The sequence below is a fragment of the Protopterus annectens genome, chromosome 15.part0, assembly GCF_019279795.1.
Source record: "Protopterus annectens isolate FY-2018-M chromosome 15.part0, PAN1.0, whole genome shotgun sequence".
In the NCBI taxonomy this organism is placed as follows: domain Eukaryota; kingdom Metazoa; phylum Chordata; order Ceratodontiformes; family Protopteridae; genus Protopterus; species Protopterus annectens.
Genome location: NC_056749.1, coordinates 491,732,395 through 491,748,826, shown reverse-complemented (window position 1 = coordinate 491,748,826; position 16,432 = coordinate 491,732,395). Strand labels below are relative to the sequence as shown.

Sequence of the window (16,432 nt, the reverse complement as noted above, 5' to 3'; positions counted from 1 at the left end):
GTGAGCTTTTCCAACACAAACTTATGGTCCCAAGCTGGGGTTAGTGCTCTTCTGGGTGGCCTCCATCTGCTAGTCACTCTTAGGAACTGTTTGATGAAGGGGTGTGAGAAAAAGGGCTGCTCAGTGGGAAATTGAACAGAGAGAGCAGAGGCATGAATTTTAATAGAGAAAAGAAGAGGCCACTGTGTAGCAGGTCAGCTAAGTAATCCAGGATGAGCAGGAGGGAGGGCTGTGCCGTAATGGCTCCCTTAGCCTGAATCCAGGTGCAGAACCTTTTCCATTTGTCAGCATAAGACTTTCTAGTGTAGGGCGTCTGGCCTTACGTACAACATCTATAACCGGTTTACTGAGGTTGGCAGATTGATCAGGGGTTAGGGAATAAAGCCAAGCTGCCAAATTGAGTGTCTGCAATAGGGGATGCATGAATTCCCCATCCCTCTGGGTCAGGAGGTTTGGAATCTGAGGAAGATGCCATGGCAGCAGTGGGGACAGACTGCGCAGAAAGGGGTACCAGTACTGGCGAGGCCAGTCTGGAGCTATAAGTACTGTCCTTGGTTTTTCCTCCTTTATTTTGAGCAGTACTCTGGGGATGAGAAGTAGTGGAGGAAAGGAACAGAACGATAGAGTGACCCAGGGGAAGGACAGGGCATCCTTTTTCTAAGACATGCAGTGATGTTCCCTGGTGCAGAATTTGCTGAGCTGATGGTTGGTGTGGGAGGCAAAGAAGTCGACCTTCGAGGTTGTCCCATTTCTGAGTTATTAGGTTGAAGGTTTTTCTGTTGAGCTGCCATTCGTTTGGGTCCAGAAGATTTCTGCTTAGTCTGCCAGAGAGTTGAGAGAACCTGGTAGGGATTGTGCTAACAGGTGGAGCTGCATGGGAGAGGCTGTGTCCCAAAGGGTCACAGCCAGCCGGCATAGAGGGTAGGAGTGAGTCCCTCCCTGCTTGCTGATGTACCACATTACAGTGGTGTTGTCTGTTTTGATCAGGAGAGCCGCTGGGGAGAGAAGGGGCTTGAAAGCTATCAAGGAGTGCTAGACAGCCATCATCTCTTTTTGGCTGATGTGCAGAGGGATTTGCTGTGGGCTCCATTGGCCCTGCATGCACCTGCCGTACAGGTGTGCTCCCCAGGCATAGTCTGAGGAGTCTGTGGTGAGGGTCTGGGCTGCTGTGAGAAAGTCCCTTGTTGTGGGAGCATGCCGTTGCCCACCAAAGAAAATATTTATTAGGCAAGTAATTATAGGTGTAAGAGTCTACAGGTCTTGAGAGCGTTGACACCAAAGGCTTTTTAGGTACCACTGAAGTTTCCTCATATGCAGTCTGGCATACGGAATGAGTCGTATTCAAGATGCCATGAACCCCAGAGCTTGCAGGACCTTCCTTGCAGATAGCTGGGGTCTGGTGGCTAGTTGAGAGAAGTAGGACGTCAGGAAATTTTGCTTTTCTGGTATAAGGAATGCCATCTGGGATGCTGTGCCTAGGCTTGCTCCCAGGAATATAAACCTTTGGGTGGGCAACTGTTTGAATTTCTTTTCGTTGAGTACCCTAGGGAGATTAGTACGGACTTTACAAAGGACAGGTGCTTGAGCAGCTTTTCCTGGCTGACTGAATAAAGCAGTCTACGTATGGGTAAATCTGGATATTCCTTTGTATGCAAAAGGCAATGCCGGAGCCAGGCATTTTGTGAAAACTCTGGGAGCAGTAAATAAGTCAAATGGAAGCGTAGAGAACTGAAATTGCTGAGATCCTGCCCTGAAATGGAGATATTTCCTGCATGATTCCCTGACAGGAATATGGAGGTAGGCCTCTAAGATCTAGGGTTGTTAAGCCAGGCATCCTTGGAGAGCATGGGTAGCAGCTGCTGGAGGCTGAGCATTTTTGGGATCACCAGGAATGTGTTTAGAATGGATAGATAGAGGATGGAGCGCCAAGTGCCCTCTTTTCTGGGTACCAGAAAAAGTCTGGAGTAGAAACCTTGGCATCTCTGTTCTGCAGGAACGTGCCCTCATAGAGAGCAAGGAAAGGACTTGCTTCTGCCCACAGGTTTGGAGGGGATCTAAGAACCCTTTTGGGATAAGAAGGGTGTGGAAAGAAAATGTATATCCCTGGGACACTAAGTTGAGAACCCAGCGGTCATGGGTAATGGTGGCCCAGGTGCTTGCTTGAAAGGAGAGCTTTCCTCCTAAGGGTAAGTGAAGGTGGGAAGAGGGAGGGGGTGGGGGAGGGGGGTCATTGTGAGTTCTTACCATAAGGGGGTGGCTTAGAACTCCCTGGTTTTGAAGTTGAGGTAAGTCCACTGCTTAGATCTCTGTACTCCCTGTGGCTGCTGTCTGGGAAGTTTTGGGCTGGACTAGCTTAGTGGGAGCAGGAAAGGACCAGTGCTTGGTGGGACAATGCCTGCTGAACCTGGGTGGCTGGACCTGTAAGAAATACTTAACTGTCTGCATATATTTTGCTTTTTCTTCTATCTTTTTTAAGACCTCTTCTGCCTTAGTGCAAAATAAGTTGTCTTTGTGCAAGGGGGCATCCAACAATTTAGATTTGACATGGTCTGGCAAGGGCTGTTCCTTATGCCATGCATGCCTTATGACAGATCCGATGACTGCTGTCCTGCAAGAAGTTTCTAGGGCATCAAAACCACAGTGCAAGGTGTGTTTAGTTACTTGACTTGCAGAATGCATTAACTCTTGTAAGTCTGTAGACTCTGTATAAGCAGGAAAAGAAGACATTTTTTGTTTGAGGAGTTCCAGGATATATTGGTGAAATTTTAGCATATGGAACTGACAACTTAGTGCCCTGATAGCAAGAGTAGCTGAGGTGTATACTTTTTTACCCCATCTGTCTAGTGCTCGGGAATCCCTATCTGAAGGGGTGGGAATCTTAGCAGAGGTTGCTTTAATCCCTTTAGGCCCTTGACAAATCACCTCAGGGTCAGGAATAGGATTTTTAAAAAGAAATTTACGGGAGTCAGGGACTGTATATAATACCTGTCTGGTTTTCTGGGTGCAGGAGGGAGGGTGTCAGGAGTCCAACTGGATTCCTGGAAAACATCCTCCACAACATTAAAGACTGGGGGGGGGGGGTGACCAAGGGGCTGTGCTGTGGAAGATCTAAGAATTTCCTTATGCTCTTTTTAGACTGAGGGTAATCCTGACTCTCCCATTGGAAATGCTCCCTTAAGGTATGAAGGGTTTACCCAAAGGAAAAATCTTCTGGTAGAGGAGGCATAAGGGAGGTTTGCATGTCTTCATATTCAGATGCATCAGAGTCATCTGACTCTTGTTCAGACAAAACTACAGGGGACTGATCTCTCGTCCTTTTGGAGGGGGTAGCTTGGCTTCCCCTGATCAGTTTAAGGTCTTCTGCCATTTTAAGCATTTGAGACTGAGGCAAGGAAGCAGGTGCCTGAGATTGGGTAGTCTGTTTCTTGGGTATGGTTCATACCCTGGGCCTAAGAAACTCAGTAGTTTTCGAAAGAACAGTAGTTGCGAAAGAAGATGTCGGTTTGTGTCGAGAATCAGTAGTGCGAAGGACTTCCTCGGAAGCCAGTGCCTGCTCAGTGGCTCCAGACCCATCCAAGGTAGAGATGACCGCATGATCCTTAGTCGAAGAATTTTGTGGCATACAGACTCCAAAAGGATCTTGGTAGCAGCCTGCGAATCCACAGAAGCGGGCATCAGGGGCTGCGAAAGCACCTCACTGAATAGTGGAAAACTAACTTAACGGAAGCGTCATCGGTAGATTTGGACCTGTGCGGTCTCTGTCCATCTTTGTTTTTTCAGATCTGTGTCGGATGGCTTACCGAAGCCATACCACAGTTCAAGGACTGTAAGAAAAAATATCTAACTACAATATGGGCCAGATGACGGATAGTTCTGGCATTGAACAAACAGATGTGACAGCATGGGACGTCTTGGTCTGGGCCTAAACAAGTGACGCAGTAAGAATGAAAGTCTGTGTGGTATTTGCTTTCAACAGGCGAGACAATTAACTTTTTAGGACATCAGTTAGTGCAAGAAAAAAGGATCCCCAACAGGGTACTTGGCTTTAGAAAACTTCAGCTTCAAATCGATAAGACTCAGGTAGCAGCCGACCGGCACTCGTACGAACTGCTTCTGCTTCAGGCTCCACGGCAAGAAAGACTGATGTAATGGCATCAGCTGCCCTACTTTCTACTACTGCTGACTTGATGTTAGTCCTGAAGCAACAGACGCAGAAATACTAAGCCTCTGGTATTCAGGCCGGCCAAGGGCTACCCTGGCAGGGTAACCCAAATGTGATGACTGCAACAGTGAATCCCGAAGAACATCTGGGGAAACTGTATACATTCTATCTGCCTTTTTGGGGAAGCTAACCTACTAAGGAAAATTGCAGGCAGTGGCACACATCCTCCAAAGCTGACAGAACTGAAGGAATGTGTGTATCTTCTGGAAATTCCTTTTGTAACTCCTAGCATTTCGAGGGGCTGAGAAACAGAAAACACCAGCACCTTCTGGAAAGTCTCAGAGAAAGCAAAGCCCCCAAAAAGAGAATCAGAAACAGAGCTCTCTTCAGAGTTTGAATCAGAAATAGGAGGAGAAAACCCTGCAACTGTACTTTCATCTTCCAGCCCAGATTCAGACTCTTGAATCTATTCAAGAAAAAAGATATCTCCCTGTCTTTTACAAAACACACCTTACAAGGATCCATAGCCAGAGTCAGGCCCAGTAAACTACTATCCAAGGATTTTTTTTGACAGGGAAAACATGGGGCCAATGGTGTTATTCATGGCAGCTGCAGCTTCCTCCCAAGGATGGGCACAACATTCTGACAAAACAGGGGTGTCCCCTCTCTCAGGGCTAAGAATGGGTGGCTCTCCCATGCCACTGAGGAGACAACAGCCAGAGAGGACATGGCTAACACCCTCACCACAGTGGCTGTAGGTGCTATACAATGTCGATCTAGGGTAAAAGATGAGTGGTCTGAGAAACAAAATGGTCACAGCAAAGTCACCAACCTTGCTGAAGCAGACTGCTACCCCGACTCTGGTGGCACACTTGCTTAATTTTTTCTGTTTGTAGCCGGAAGAATAAACCATGGGAATGATAGTTTGGTTCCATGAAAAATCCAAAAATGCATAAATTAAAACACTTTAAAAGTAACTTTTTTCACACAAACAGTAAAAGGCACTTTAGAACCCTTTGCCACCCCTAAAAAACAAATCTCATTACAGAAAAAAAAGGTTTTCTATTACTTTAAATAACTTTTAAAGTGACAGGAAGAAGGTGCACTATCATTTGCAAATACAATACATTTTCATGAGTGTCCATAACAAGGTCCCGGCTTAAAAAAATTAACTTTCCTGATGATGAAAAAAGTTAAATATTTTTAAAAAAGTAAGATCCCCCCCAAGAGAAAATACTTGCTCGGCAAAGGAGCAGCACATACTGCTGATCCTCAAAAGTCTCACAGAAACGTTCTCTTCCGTGGCAGGAAAGCTCTGAATGTCTTGGTAGCCAAACTTAATCTTTATATTCCACAAAAAAGCTCACAGGTTTGGTAGAGTACGCACTGTAGCACACATCTAAACCCAATGGTGAAACAAAGAACTCAGCGTACACCACAGCTGAAGAATAAACTTTAATGACCAAAACGCACACAAGCCAATCAGATAAATCATTCAATCAGAACCTGATAACTTAACTTAAACCCCCCTTTGAAATCCTTCCCTGTGACACACTGAATGTGCTATGTTTACTCATTTACATTTTTATAAGTTGTTGATCTTTTAGTATTTGAATTTTTGTGATGTTACTCAGTTTTATTTATGTTTTAAATGCAATAGGTTTTTTATGCATTTTTGTTATACTGTTGCGAGTTGTAGTTCTCATCACAGCACTAGCTCTCACTGCGGAACAAATGGGGAAAATGTGGAACATGTATTTATGGTTTACTAACAACTTAAGCTAGGAAGGTAATAAGATGGTTAAAATATGCTGGTTTTACTTAAAGAAGATCATTTAATGAAATAGTGTGATTCATTTCTATTTACCATGGATTTCACTTAAACTCCTAACTCTGAATGTGTGACAGACCCTTTCAATGTGCAACGTTTAAGAACATGAACTTTTTGAGACGCCAAATGAGGTTTGTTCCTCGTAATGAGGTACACTCGAGAGGTATGGTTCTCATGTTTGGCTTGAATGATGCATCTGATTGGCTTGCTTGTATTTTAAACAGGGACTACTTAATGGTTTTCAGTTAGATCTGAAGAAGCTGCTTGACAGCAGTGAAACCGCCTACCATGTTTTAATTTGGTCAGTAAAGTTTATATTTCAGCTATGGTGTACGTTGAGTTCTTTGTTTCAGCAAACCTATCTTTAGTCAGCTCAGCTCAAGCTGACTGGGTGCAAAGAAGGCACACTGAAGCTTTGGAAGCTGGTTGGCTGTTTTAACTTGTGCAGGATATAACCCATGTAAGCGAAGACTACTGCAGCAGTGATCAACATGAGAACAGTCCAACTCTTTCCAAGCTCATCAGTGCAGACTAGACTGCTTCAAACAGAAAGGACACCTGAAGATTTACATTACTTGGAAACAAGTGACAGTTTTGCGCAATGCCCATGACATATTCATCACCCAAGCTATCAATGAGCATGCGCACACACACAAAAATAAATAATAAAGCTAAAGAAAAATCCTTAACACCTGCAAAAATGGCACTGCTCTCGAGTTGCTTGACCCTTGCCTTTAGAGAAAAGGAAGGGACCATAAGGCTCCTACCCAAGGGACACAAGAACAGCAGCAGAAGGGGGGGGGGGGTTAATTATCCAAAAATGGTAATTCATACCACCAAAAGCACCTGAAAGATCAGTTAAACAGTACAGAAAATATAAAATACCTTGTCGTGCATAGTCCATCCAACATATTTTAAGTAGCTATCATTCAGGAAGGCATCACTGTACATCTTCATCCACATTCCAATTTCTTCAATACAGATAGCTCGGATTTCGGCTATCGAATCACTATAAAAACACAAAACAGTGAGACTTGCCCATTCACAACTGTCAAACAAGAAAAAGAAAAATGCTGTCTTACCGATATCTATGTACAAAAACACCTTTGAAAATTGCATTCATCATATTCTCAATTTCATCTTGATTTTCTTGAAGCTGAAAAACAAAAGAAATTCAAGTGATTTGCAGAATGCTACATTTACACAAAGGGCTGCCAGATGCACACCACATATCTTAGTGTGCTCATTAATAATACAAAACCAACCAGTTCACATTTCCAAAACTCATTATATGTAAAGTTAGTCACTGCACAGTCCAAAGATTAATCCACCACTAAAAATGCATGACGCAAAGAACAGTCTTATATGCAACAGTCCATCACAGGATGCAGCTATGCATAAAACAAAAGCATAGAGGGCATATGCACACCTACATGAAAAAACGCTCACCAACTCATCTACTAGTAATGTAATTATAACAGGGGAAGAAACCAGACACCCTAGTAAGAAACCATAAAGATAAACAGAAGACATACAGACTTCTCTAAGAAAGGACCAGGCTGGGAACCAAACCACTGTCAAGTACAGTTGTGTTAGACACTAAGTTTAAATAGATTCACTGTTGCAATCTTCATCTTTAGAGTATCCTGCCTGCAGTTAAGTCCACAGACACTCCTCACTTGTGGAGCTTCAGACAATACCCTCTCACCAAGGGTGAGAACACTGATGGTATAAAGGATACTTCATAATTAGAGCTTTCTTACCCTCACAATGGCTAAGAAAAGGGGTGCTGGTAGCAGAGTCCCTATGGACCAGATAGTACAATTTCAGTTTTTCCATATCCATCCCAGAGAACTCCAAACCCACTCCCCTCCAGGTAGTGGGACAAACAAACTGAGAGATGGGGGACTACTGGAAGGTATGCAAATGAATCTAGGGAGTCACCCCAACCTGAAAGGGAGAGAGAGGAGGAAAAAAGGCAGGGTGCTAAAAAGTACAGTTGTGTACCTACCAAAAATGTAGATGTTCGAGTGTATAACACTGTTGCAAGTCATTAGACTTGGGTTATCCTGCTGGCAGGCTACCCGCAAGTCAGCCAGAATTCCAAAGTCTAGGTCCGGCGTCGGTTGCTGTCGCCTCTTCCCTGACGTCAGTGCGCCAGGGGTATAAAAGATGCAGCAGACGGAATTTTCTTCAGTTTTTCTTGCCCCAGATGTCAGGTGCCCCCAAATAGGTAGGCTAAAACAAATTATGCCAAGAAGCATGCATGTACTAAAATAAACAATTCCTTCATCTACAAGCAAATACACCACACAGGTTATATAGAATAGAGAAGTACAGTAAAGTCCCAGCAAAGAAAAGGGGGATGGTGGGTGGGTAACCTGGACTGCAACAGTGAATACACTCCAACATCTACATTTATGGTAGGTACACAACTGTACTATGTTCGTGTTTCACTGTTGCAATCATTACACTTGGGTTGAATCCCAAAGTTGAGGTTGGGTGGCTGGGCCTAAATAGGATTAGGAGAGGCTACAAAAGGCCCTGCAGAACTGCAGTAGCAAAGTCTGCTCTGGATTTAGAGTAGAAAGGTAAGTGGTAGTGTTTGGTGAAAGTGTGCACTAAACTCCAGGTTGCAGCCTGGTACTCCTCTGAGGAAGGCTGCTGAAGTGGCTGCTGCTCTGGTTGAATGTGGCCTAATGCCCTTAGGCACTGATTTGCCATGTTGTGAATAGCAGAAACGAATGCAGTGTCCTATCCATTTTGAAATAGTCTGCTTTAAGATAGGCTTTCCTTGTGATCCTGCAGCGTAAGCTACAAACAGTTGCTCAGTTTTTCTGAAAGCTTTTGTTTTGTCCAAATAGCATAGCTGTCTGTGTATGTCCAATGCATGTAGAAGTCTTTCCCCTTTATTCTGGGGAGTTGGATAAAATGTGGGCAAATGAATGGTTTTGGTTAAGAGCCACACTGGATACTACCTTTGGCATATATGTTGGGTTTGTCCTTAGAGAAACACTGTCCTGATGAAAAATTATCAAAGGTTCCACTGCCATTAATGCCTGTAACTCTGAGACTCTTCTTGCTGAAGTTATTGCCAGGAGCAGAGCAGTTTTCCATAAGAATTTTATATCAGCTGTATTGGCTGGCTCAAAAGGAGGCAGTGTGAGCTTTTCTAAAACAAAATTCAGGTCCCATGTAGGTATCAGTGCTCTCCTTGGGGGTCTTATGTTTTTTGCCCCTCTGAGGTACTGCCTTAGCAGTGGATGAGAGAAAAAAAGAAGTTATGTCCTTACCATAACGTTCCACGTGGAGTGTTCATCTCACCTTTGTTCTTACACATGGGTCCGGAGCCGAACCTCGGCTCAGAGTCGGCCGCATCGCAAAGCTCTGCATCTCAGAGAAGCTAGAGACCAGACTATATCCCACAATCCTCCCTGCCATTACTCAGATCTAGTTTGCAAACAAACCAGACTGATAAACCAATACCTCAGGTGCAAGAACTACACACTCTCAGACATCCAGAGACACTCTCTCACCATAGCAAAATAACTAAGGGTAGTAGCATATACCCCCATGAGACAGAACCATATACCCCGGAAGGGGTTAAGACATTTCAATCAGAGTCTAGTCCTACCAGTTCTTCCAAAACATGTGTGTGTGTGTGTGTGTGTGTGTGTGTGTAAGAACAAAGGCGAGATGAACACTCCACATGGAACGTTATGGTAAGGACATAACTTCTTTATGTGAGAGTGTTCAATCTCGCCGTTTGTTCTTACACATGGGTAGCGTCCCTAGCTCCGTCACCCCGAGTGACTCATGGAAGAACATTCCTAAGCACAGTGGAACCAAAAGATGTCCTGTCTTTGGAGGCTTTGTCAACTCTATAATGAGTGATGAAAGTATGTGGCTTAGACCACGTGGCTGCTGCACAAATCGTGTCCAAAGGCAAATGAGCTGCATGAGCCAAGGAAGTGGAAACGGATCTGGTAGAATGGGCCTTAGGGTTTGGTAGGTAAGGACTGATTCGACAGAGTATACAAAGGCTATACAATCAGCAAGCCATTTAGATAATGTACGTTTTGTAATTGCCATGCCCTTTTTATTGTCTGCAAATGTGACAAAGAGCTGATCTGTCTTCCTGTAACTTTTAGTCCTATCCAAATAAAATCTTAACTGCCTGTGAACATCCAACTTGTGCAGCATATACTCCAACTTGTTAGTATGGTTCTTGAAGAAGGTACAGAGTTCTATGGTTGGTTAATATTTGTGACGGAACATACCTTTGGAAGGAAAGATGGATTTGTACGCAGAGACTATCTGGGTGGAAAATCAAGTAAGGTTGTCTGACCGATAATGCTTGTAGCTCTGATACTCTGAGCTAAAGTAACAGCTATGAGAAAAAGTGTCTTCCACGACAAAAACTTTAGGAGGCAGGACGAAGCAGGTTCGAAGGGTGGCAACATGAGTTGTGACAGTAACAAATTTAAACTCCATGGAAAGAAAGGCTTCCTGACGGGCGGCCGAAGATGGAAGGTTCATTTCATAAAAGCCTTACAAAGTCTGTGAGACATAATGGGAGAAACGTCCTCACCAATATGGAAGTTCGATATGGCCGCCAACTGTACTCTTAGTGTGGAAGTAGAGGCTCCTTTGTGAAAGAGGACAGATAAAAATTCCAATACTTTATGTAAAGGAGCTACCAGGGGGTCTAAGTGTTGGCTAGACGCCCAGTATACAAAGCGTTTCTATTTACTCCTGTAGAGTAATGTAGTGGAAGCTTTATGAGAGTGTGTTGAACTGCCGGAGAAAGTAGATCAGACCTGGCTAGGCAAGGAAGCGGAGCAGCCAAGCTGCTAGTTTGAGGGATTGAAGAGACGGGCGAGGAACTCCCGACGAATGGGTCAGTAGATCTGGTACTGGGTCCAGAATCCACGGTTCCGCTGTTTGATGGGCTCGAAGAAAGGGGAACCATATCTACAGAGACCAGAATGGGGCGATGAGTATTATTGTCCTTTCCAGGTTCCTGGCTTTCTGTAAAAATCTGGGAATCAAGGGGGTAGGTGGGAATGCATATAGGAGACCCGGGGGCCAATCGTGTATCAGTGCTTCCCTGGGGACATCCCCCGGAGGGGGTAGAAGGGCAAAGTAGCTCCTGCATTTCGCATTCAACGGGGAAGCAAATAGATCGCAGCAAGGCTGGCCCCATCTGCGGAAGATCTTTTCCGCCATCTGTGGATTGAGGGACCACTCGTGAGGTAACAGGATGGCTATGCTCAACCTGACCGCAATGACGTTGGATGACCCCGGGATGTGCGTTGCTATCAGAAAGCGACCCGTGGACTCTGCCCATTGCCAAATTCTCATGGCTTCTCTGCATAACGGGTAATACCTGGTTCCCCCTTGCTTGTTTATGTACCAGACCACAGACATGTTTGTCTGTCTGAACTGCCACTGTTCCTAGAGGTAAGAGGGCTTGGAAGTGTTGCAACGACAGGAACACCGCCCTCAGCTCCAGAACATTTATGTGCAGGCTGTACTCCATGTTGGACCATTCCCCTTGGACTGTTCTTCCCTGAAATAGACCCCCCCCACCCTATCAGAGAAGCGTCCGTAGTTATTGTGGACGTCGGACTGGGTAGAACAAACGGACGACCCATAGTGAGATCCTGACTGTACACCCACCATGAGAGGTCTCGTCTGCAAGAGTCTTATCAGAATCTCGTGCGCTAGGGGTAACTGCTGGAACGACCACTGCGCGAAAAGCAGCCATTGGAGGATCCTCATGTGTAATCTTCCCATAGGAACTGCGATCAGGGACGCTGCCATTAGTCCCAAAACTTTCAACACCAGTTTGGCCGGGGCTTTCCTGCTCTGTAGTAGAAGAACCTGTTGTTTGAGGGTTGACGCCCTTATTGTAAAGAGCTTTACCAGTGTTAATCGTGTATCTAGGTCTGCTCCGATGAATGAAATATACTGTGAGGGCGATAACGCAGACTTTTCAAAATTTATCGAAATCCCTAGGTGGGAACAAAGGTCGACTGTGTAGTCTCTGACTTGAATGAGGCGACGCTCGGTGGTGGCGGTGAGGAGCCAGTCATCCAGATAGGGAAACACCTGGAATCCTTGTCGTCTGAAGTGAGACGCAACTACTGCCATGCATTTGGTGAATACCCTGGGGGCTGAGGTGAGTCCAAAGGGCAGAGCTTGAAACTGAAAGTGACTGGCTCCCAGCCGGAAGCGCAGGTGATCTCTGGACGGTCTGGCCATTTTGATGTGGTAGTACGCGTCTGAGATCTATCGAGCACATCCAATCGTCCTTCTGTAAAAATGGATCGATTGAAGCGTGACCATCCGGAACTTTTCCTTCTTCACAAAGGTGTTGAGATTGCTGAGATCTAAAATTGGTCTCCAATCCCCTGTCTTTTTTGGAACTAAAAAGAACCTTGAGTAAGTTACGGATCCTCTTTGGTCCGCCGGGACTGGTTGGATGACTGTTTTTGAGCAGCTTTGAAATTTCTATTGCTGCTGGGCTTCGCAGATGGGGTGGCACATCTGGAAACCTTCTTTGTTGAGGTGGAGTTGATATGAAGGGGATTTCGTATCCTCTGGTTACAATGCTTTTTACCCAGGAATCCGAGGTAATATTTAGCCAGGCCTGTGGGTATAAAGCCAAGCGACCCCCGACTGCCTCCAGAGCAGGTTAGCCGGACCTCCATTCAGGAGTGCTGGAAAGGCTTTCCCAGGGACAGTATATCCCTGTCGCCTTGGTTATGCGGACCCCCTCTGCCGCCGGGGCGGCGTCTTCCATTTCTACCCCACCCTCTGCCTCTGGAGGGAGCATCACTCTGTGTGGCTTGGAAAGATCCCAGAGTCTTACGGAACCACATTTTCCCACCTCGTTGTCCTTTGGGGTACGGTCTAGTTGGAGCGGAAAACCTGCCCCCGACAGCAGACAGGGTCTTTCCCTCTTGCTCACACCGAGTTAGAGTCTCCTTCACCTTGGGCCCGAAGAGTGTGGCACCATCAAAGGGGGCAATGGCAAAGGAAGACTTGAAGGCTTCTGCAAAGGAGCACAGCCGCATCCAGGATTGTCTTTGTAGAGCAATCGCTGAAGCTGCAGCTCTACTCGATCCTTCGGCCGCATACGAGATGAGCCTCATGGATGAGTTTATTATGGAGGTAAGGGTGTTAAGTTGTGCTGTTACCTTATCTGAAACAGCAGCATCTGTTACCCTGGAGGGTATCTGTCAGCTCCTTGATGAGATCCCTCTGCAGACGTGTGAAATCTGTCAAATAGTTTAGCAAATGCATGGAAAAAGTCGCTGAACTAAAAACGCGCTTCCCGTATCGGTCCATAGTCCTAGAATCCTTATTAGGAGGATGAACAGATGAGGAAGACTCAGACATCTCCTTTTTCGTGGCTGCCGCCACCACCATAGTGTCGACCGGAACTCCCTTGGTGAGATAAGTCTTGTCCTGGGGGGCGGTGATAAATTTGTTTGGTTTTCGAGGAACTGGTTCCACTGTGTCAGGTGTCTCCCACGCCCTTCGAGCAATCAATTCCATTAATTCATCGAAGGGCGGAGTCACCCAGGAGGTAGAAGGTTGAGCCCCAGAAGCCTTCAGCAGCACCGACTCGTCCTCAGTGGGGGCTAGGGACTGCCAATCACCCCTCTGTTTTAAGATCTCCAGGATGGCCGCAAATGACACATCCTCAGAGGGGGATTTTGGGGCCCCTCTGCCTCATCCAAGTCTGTGTCAGACGTTAGAGATTCCTGCGGGGAATCTATGTGCCTCCTCTTGCACAACCTTTTCCTCGGGACCTCATCAGAGGGGGCTTCTGGTGAGGCCTCCAAGGAACAGGGGGAACCTTCTGGGGGTGGCTGAGGCAATGGGGCTCTGCGCTTTGGATGGGTCGTGGGGGCAGAAACAGAAAGCGGCCCTTTAGGGGAAGGAGAAGACGCCTCTGATGAAGTGGTTTTCTGTGCGGACAATACCTTCCTCATAAGGTCAAAAGCCCCTGAACCCCGGGCCGAGGACTCCCCCGGTTCCGAAGAACACGGAAGCATCCTAGACACGGGGGCCATGGGCTCTGACCCCGAGGACGGAGCCGAGCCAATCTGCGCCGAGGCCCCGAGAGGGAGTCGGCACCGAAAGGTCGGTACTACTCTTGGTCCCGGAACAGAGGAGAGACAGTCGGCTCCACAACTCACCTACAGGTTCCGAAGGAGTCGAAGTCAATGGTGTCGATCGTGCAATGGACGGTTTCGGCACCGAGGGCTCCACTATTATCAGCTCATCCTCTCCCGGCTCCGAAAACTGGATGGGTCTCGAAGGAGGACCTGTTGGAGACATGGGGCGGCCTTCTAGTTTCGACACCAATTGGGAGGAAACTGCAATCAACTTGCAAAGGGCAGTGTTTTCCATGAGTTTCTGCACGACACGATCCACATCTGTCTCAGATAACGGTCTGGAAGAATGGGTCGAAGGAGCCGAAGATGGCACCGACTGAAGAATGGACGGTGGCGGCAGCTCCGACACTGGTTCCAAGATCTGGGGCTCCGTGAAAGATAAACGTTCGGCCCCGAGGTCTGTGGAACCGGCGAACGAACTTTTGAAGATTAACTCGGAGCCGGGCTCCGACATCTTCGACCCCTTCGAGGACTTAGAAGCCTGATCCGATTTGTCTAAAGCCTCCTGAAAGGCAAGCTTAAGCAACCCTCTATCTATAAGCTTCCTGCGTCTATCTGTCATGACCCTCCTGCTAAAGGAATGACATAGAGCAATCCTCTTGCAGGTGGAAAGGGCCAAGACAGTAAACGCAGGACGCATGGTTGTCAGTGACAGACATTTTCTGCCCACACTGACATCTTTTAAAGGCAGATTTGGCTTTCTCCGACATGACTCGAAGAAGTAATGACACTTTACTAGGTTTAATTGACAAGAAAAAACTACCAATAACTAATTAACTAACTTCTATGTATATATACATAAAGTGAATATCTATATTAAAGTGTAGAAAGAACACTCAAAAAACCACACCGAGAGAAAAAAGGGTAGGCCACAAAAGGTGCCTTAAGAATAATATTGTACAATATTATATTAATAACACACACACGTCCTATACTACAACTAACTATTAGAAACTTTTTTACAAAAAGAAAGTAACTCATCTGAAAAATAGCAAAAATTAGCAAATTCTCCTCTGGTCCGAGCTCTCCTCGATCTGATCTGTTGCAGCAGCAAACTAGATCTGAGTAATGGCAGGGAGGATTGTGGGATATAGTCTGGTCTCGAGCTTCTCTGAGATGCAGAGCTTTGCGATGCGGCCGACTCGGAGCCGAGGATCAGCTCCGAACCCGTGTGTAAGAACAAACGGCGAGATTGAACACTCTCACATTAGGGGGTTCCATATTGTAATGAGCTGAAATGGCAGAGGCATGGATCTTACTTGATGAGAAGGATAGGCCTTTGTCCAGCATCTCAGCCAGGTATTGTAAAATCTGAGGTATATTTGGAACAAGTGGTTCTAGTCCTTGTGCCTGGTTCCAAGCACAGAATCTCTTCCATTTTTCTGCATAAGATTTCCTAGTGCTGGGCCTCCTGGCTTCTAAAATGACATCCATAACAGCTTTAGAGAGTGGTCTGAGTGGCTATATTATCTGCCATGCAGATAGATTTAAGGTTTTGAGTTGACTGTGCAGAATCTGATTGCTTTGAGTCAGTAGATGAGGAATTTGAGATAAAGCCCAGGCTGGGCCTTGACACAAGCTCTTTTCTGGGGCAATCAGAATGATTTTTGGCTTCTCTTGTCTGACCTTTAGGAGCACCTTGGGAAGAGGAGGCAGTGGAGGAAAAGCATAAACTGTCAGTGTTTTCCAGCTGAATGGTAGAGCATCCACTTTCCATGCTTGTGAGTGATAAGTTCTTGTGCAGAATCTCTGTAGTTGGCAGTTGTGAGGGGAGGCAAAAAGATCTATGTCTGGGCATGCCTATTTCCTTGTTATCATGCTGAAGACCTGTGGATTTAGTTTCCATTCGTGAGGATCCATGAGATTTCTGCTTAGTTCATCTGCCAGAGTATTTTTCTTTCCTGGCAGGAATTGTGCCGGCAGATGTACTTGATAGGTCAGTGCTGTGTTCCACAACGTCATGGCTTGCCTGCAGAGGGGGTAGGAATGTGTGCCCCCTTGCTTATGTAGCACATAACTGTGGTACTGTCCATCTTTAGTAATAGTTGTCCTGGATGTAGTAGATCCTTGAAGGCTGTCAGGGCATGCTGTCCTGCTAGCATCTCTTTTCGACTGATGTGAAGATGCATTTGTTCCTTGGGCCACGTGCCCTGAATACATTTTCCTGCCATGTGTGCCCCCCAGGCATAATCCGATGCATCTGTTGTCTGCCTGGCTGTGGGTAAGGTAAAAGGCTGTCCCTTGTGG

At 46.1% G+C, this 16,432-nt stretch overlaps 1 protein-coding gene across 2 annotated transcripts in view; it reads right to left on the bottom strand.

Moving 5' to 3' along the window:
• STAG2 (stromal antigen 2) overlaps window positions 1–16,432 on the bottom strand; it is a 3,222,550-nt gene that overhangs the window by 2,302,759 nt on the left and 903,359 nt on the right. For both annotated transcript variants that reach the window (XM_044057319.1, XM_044057321.1), the window contains exons 8-9: window positions 7,076–7,149; window positions 6,879–7,002 (exon numbers count right to left, since the gene is read on the bottom strand). In XM_044057319.1, the coding sequence (XP_043913254.1) occupies window positions 6,879–7,002; window positions 7,076–7,149 (198 nt within the window). The remainder of the gene's footprint in view (window positions 1–6,878; window positions 7,003–7,075; window positions 7,150–16,432) is intronic.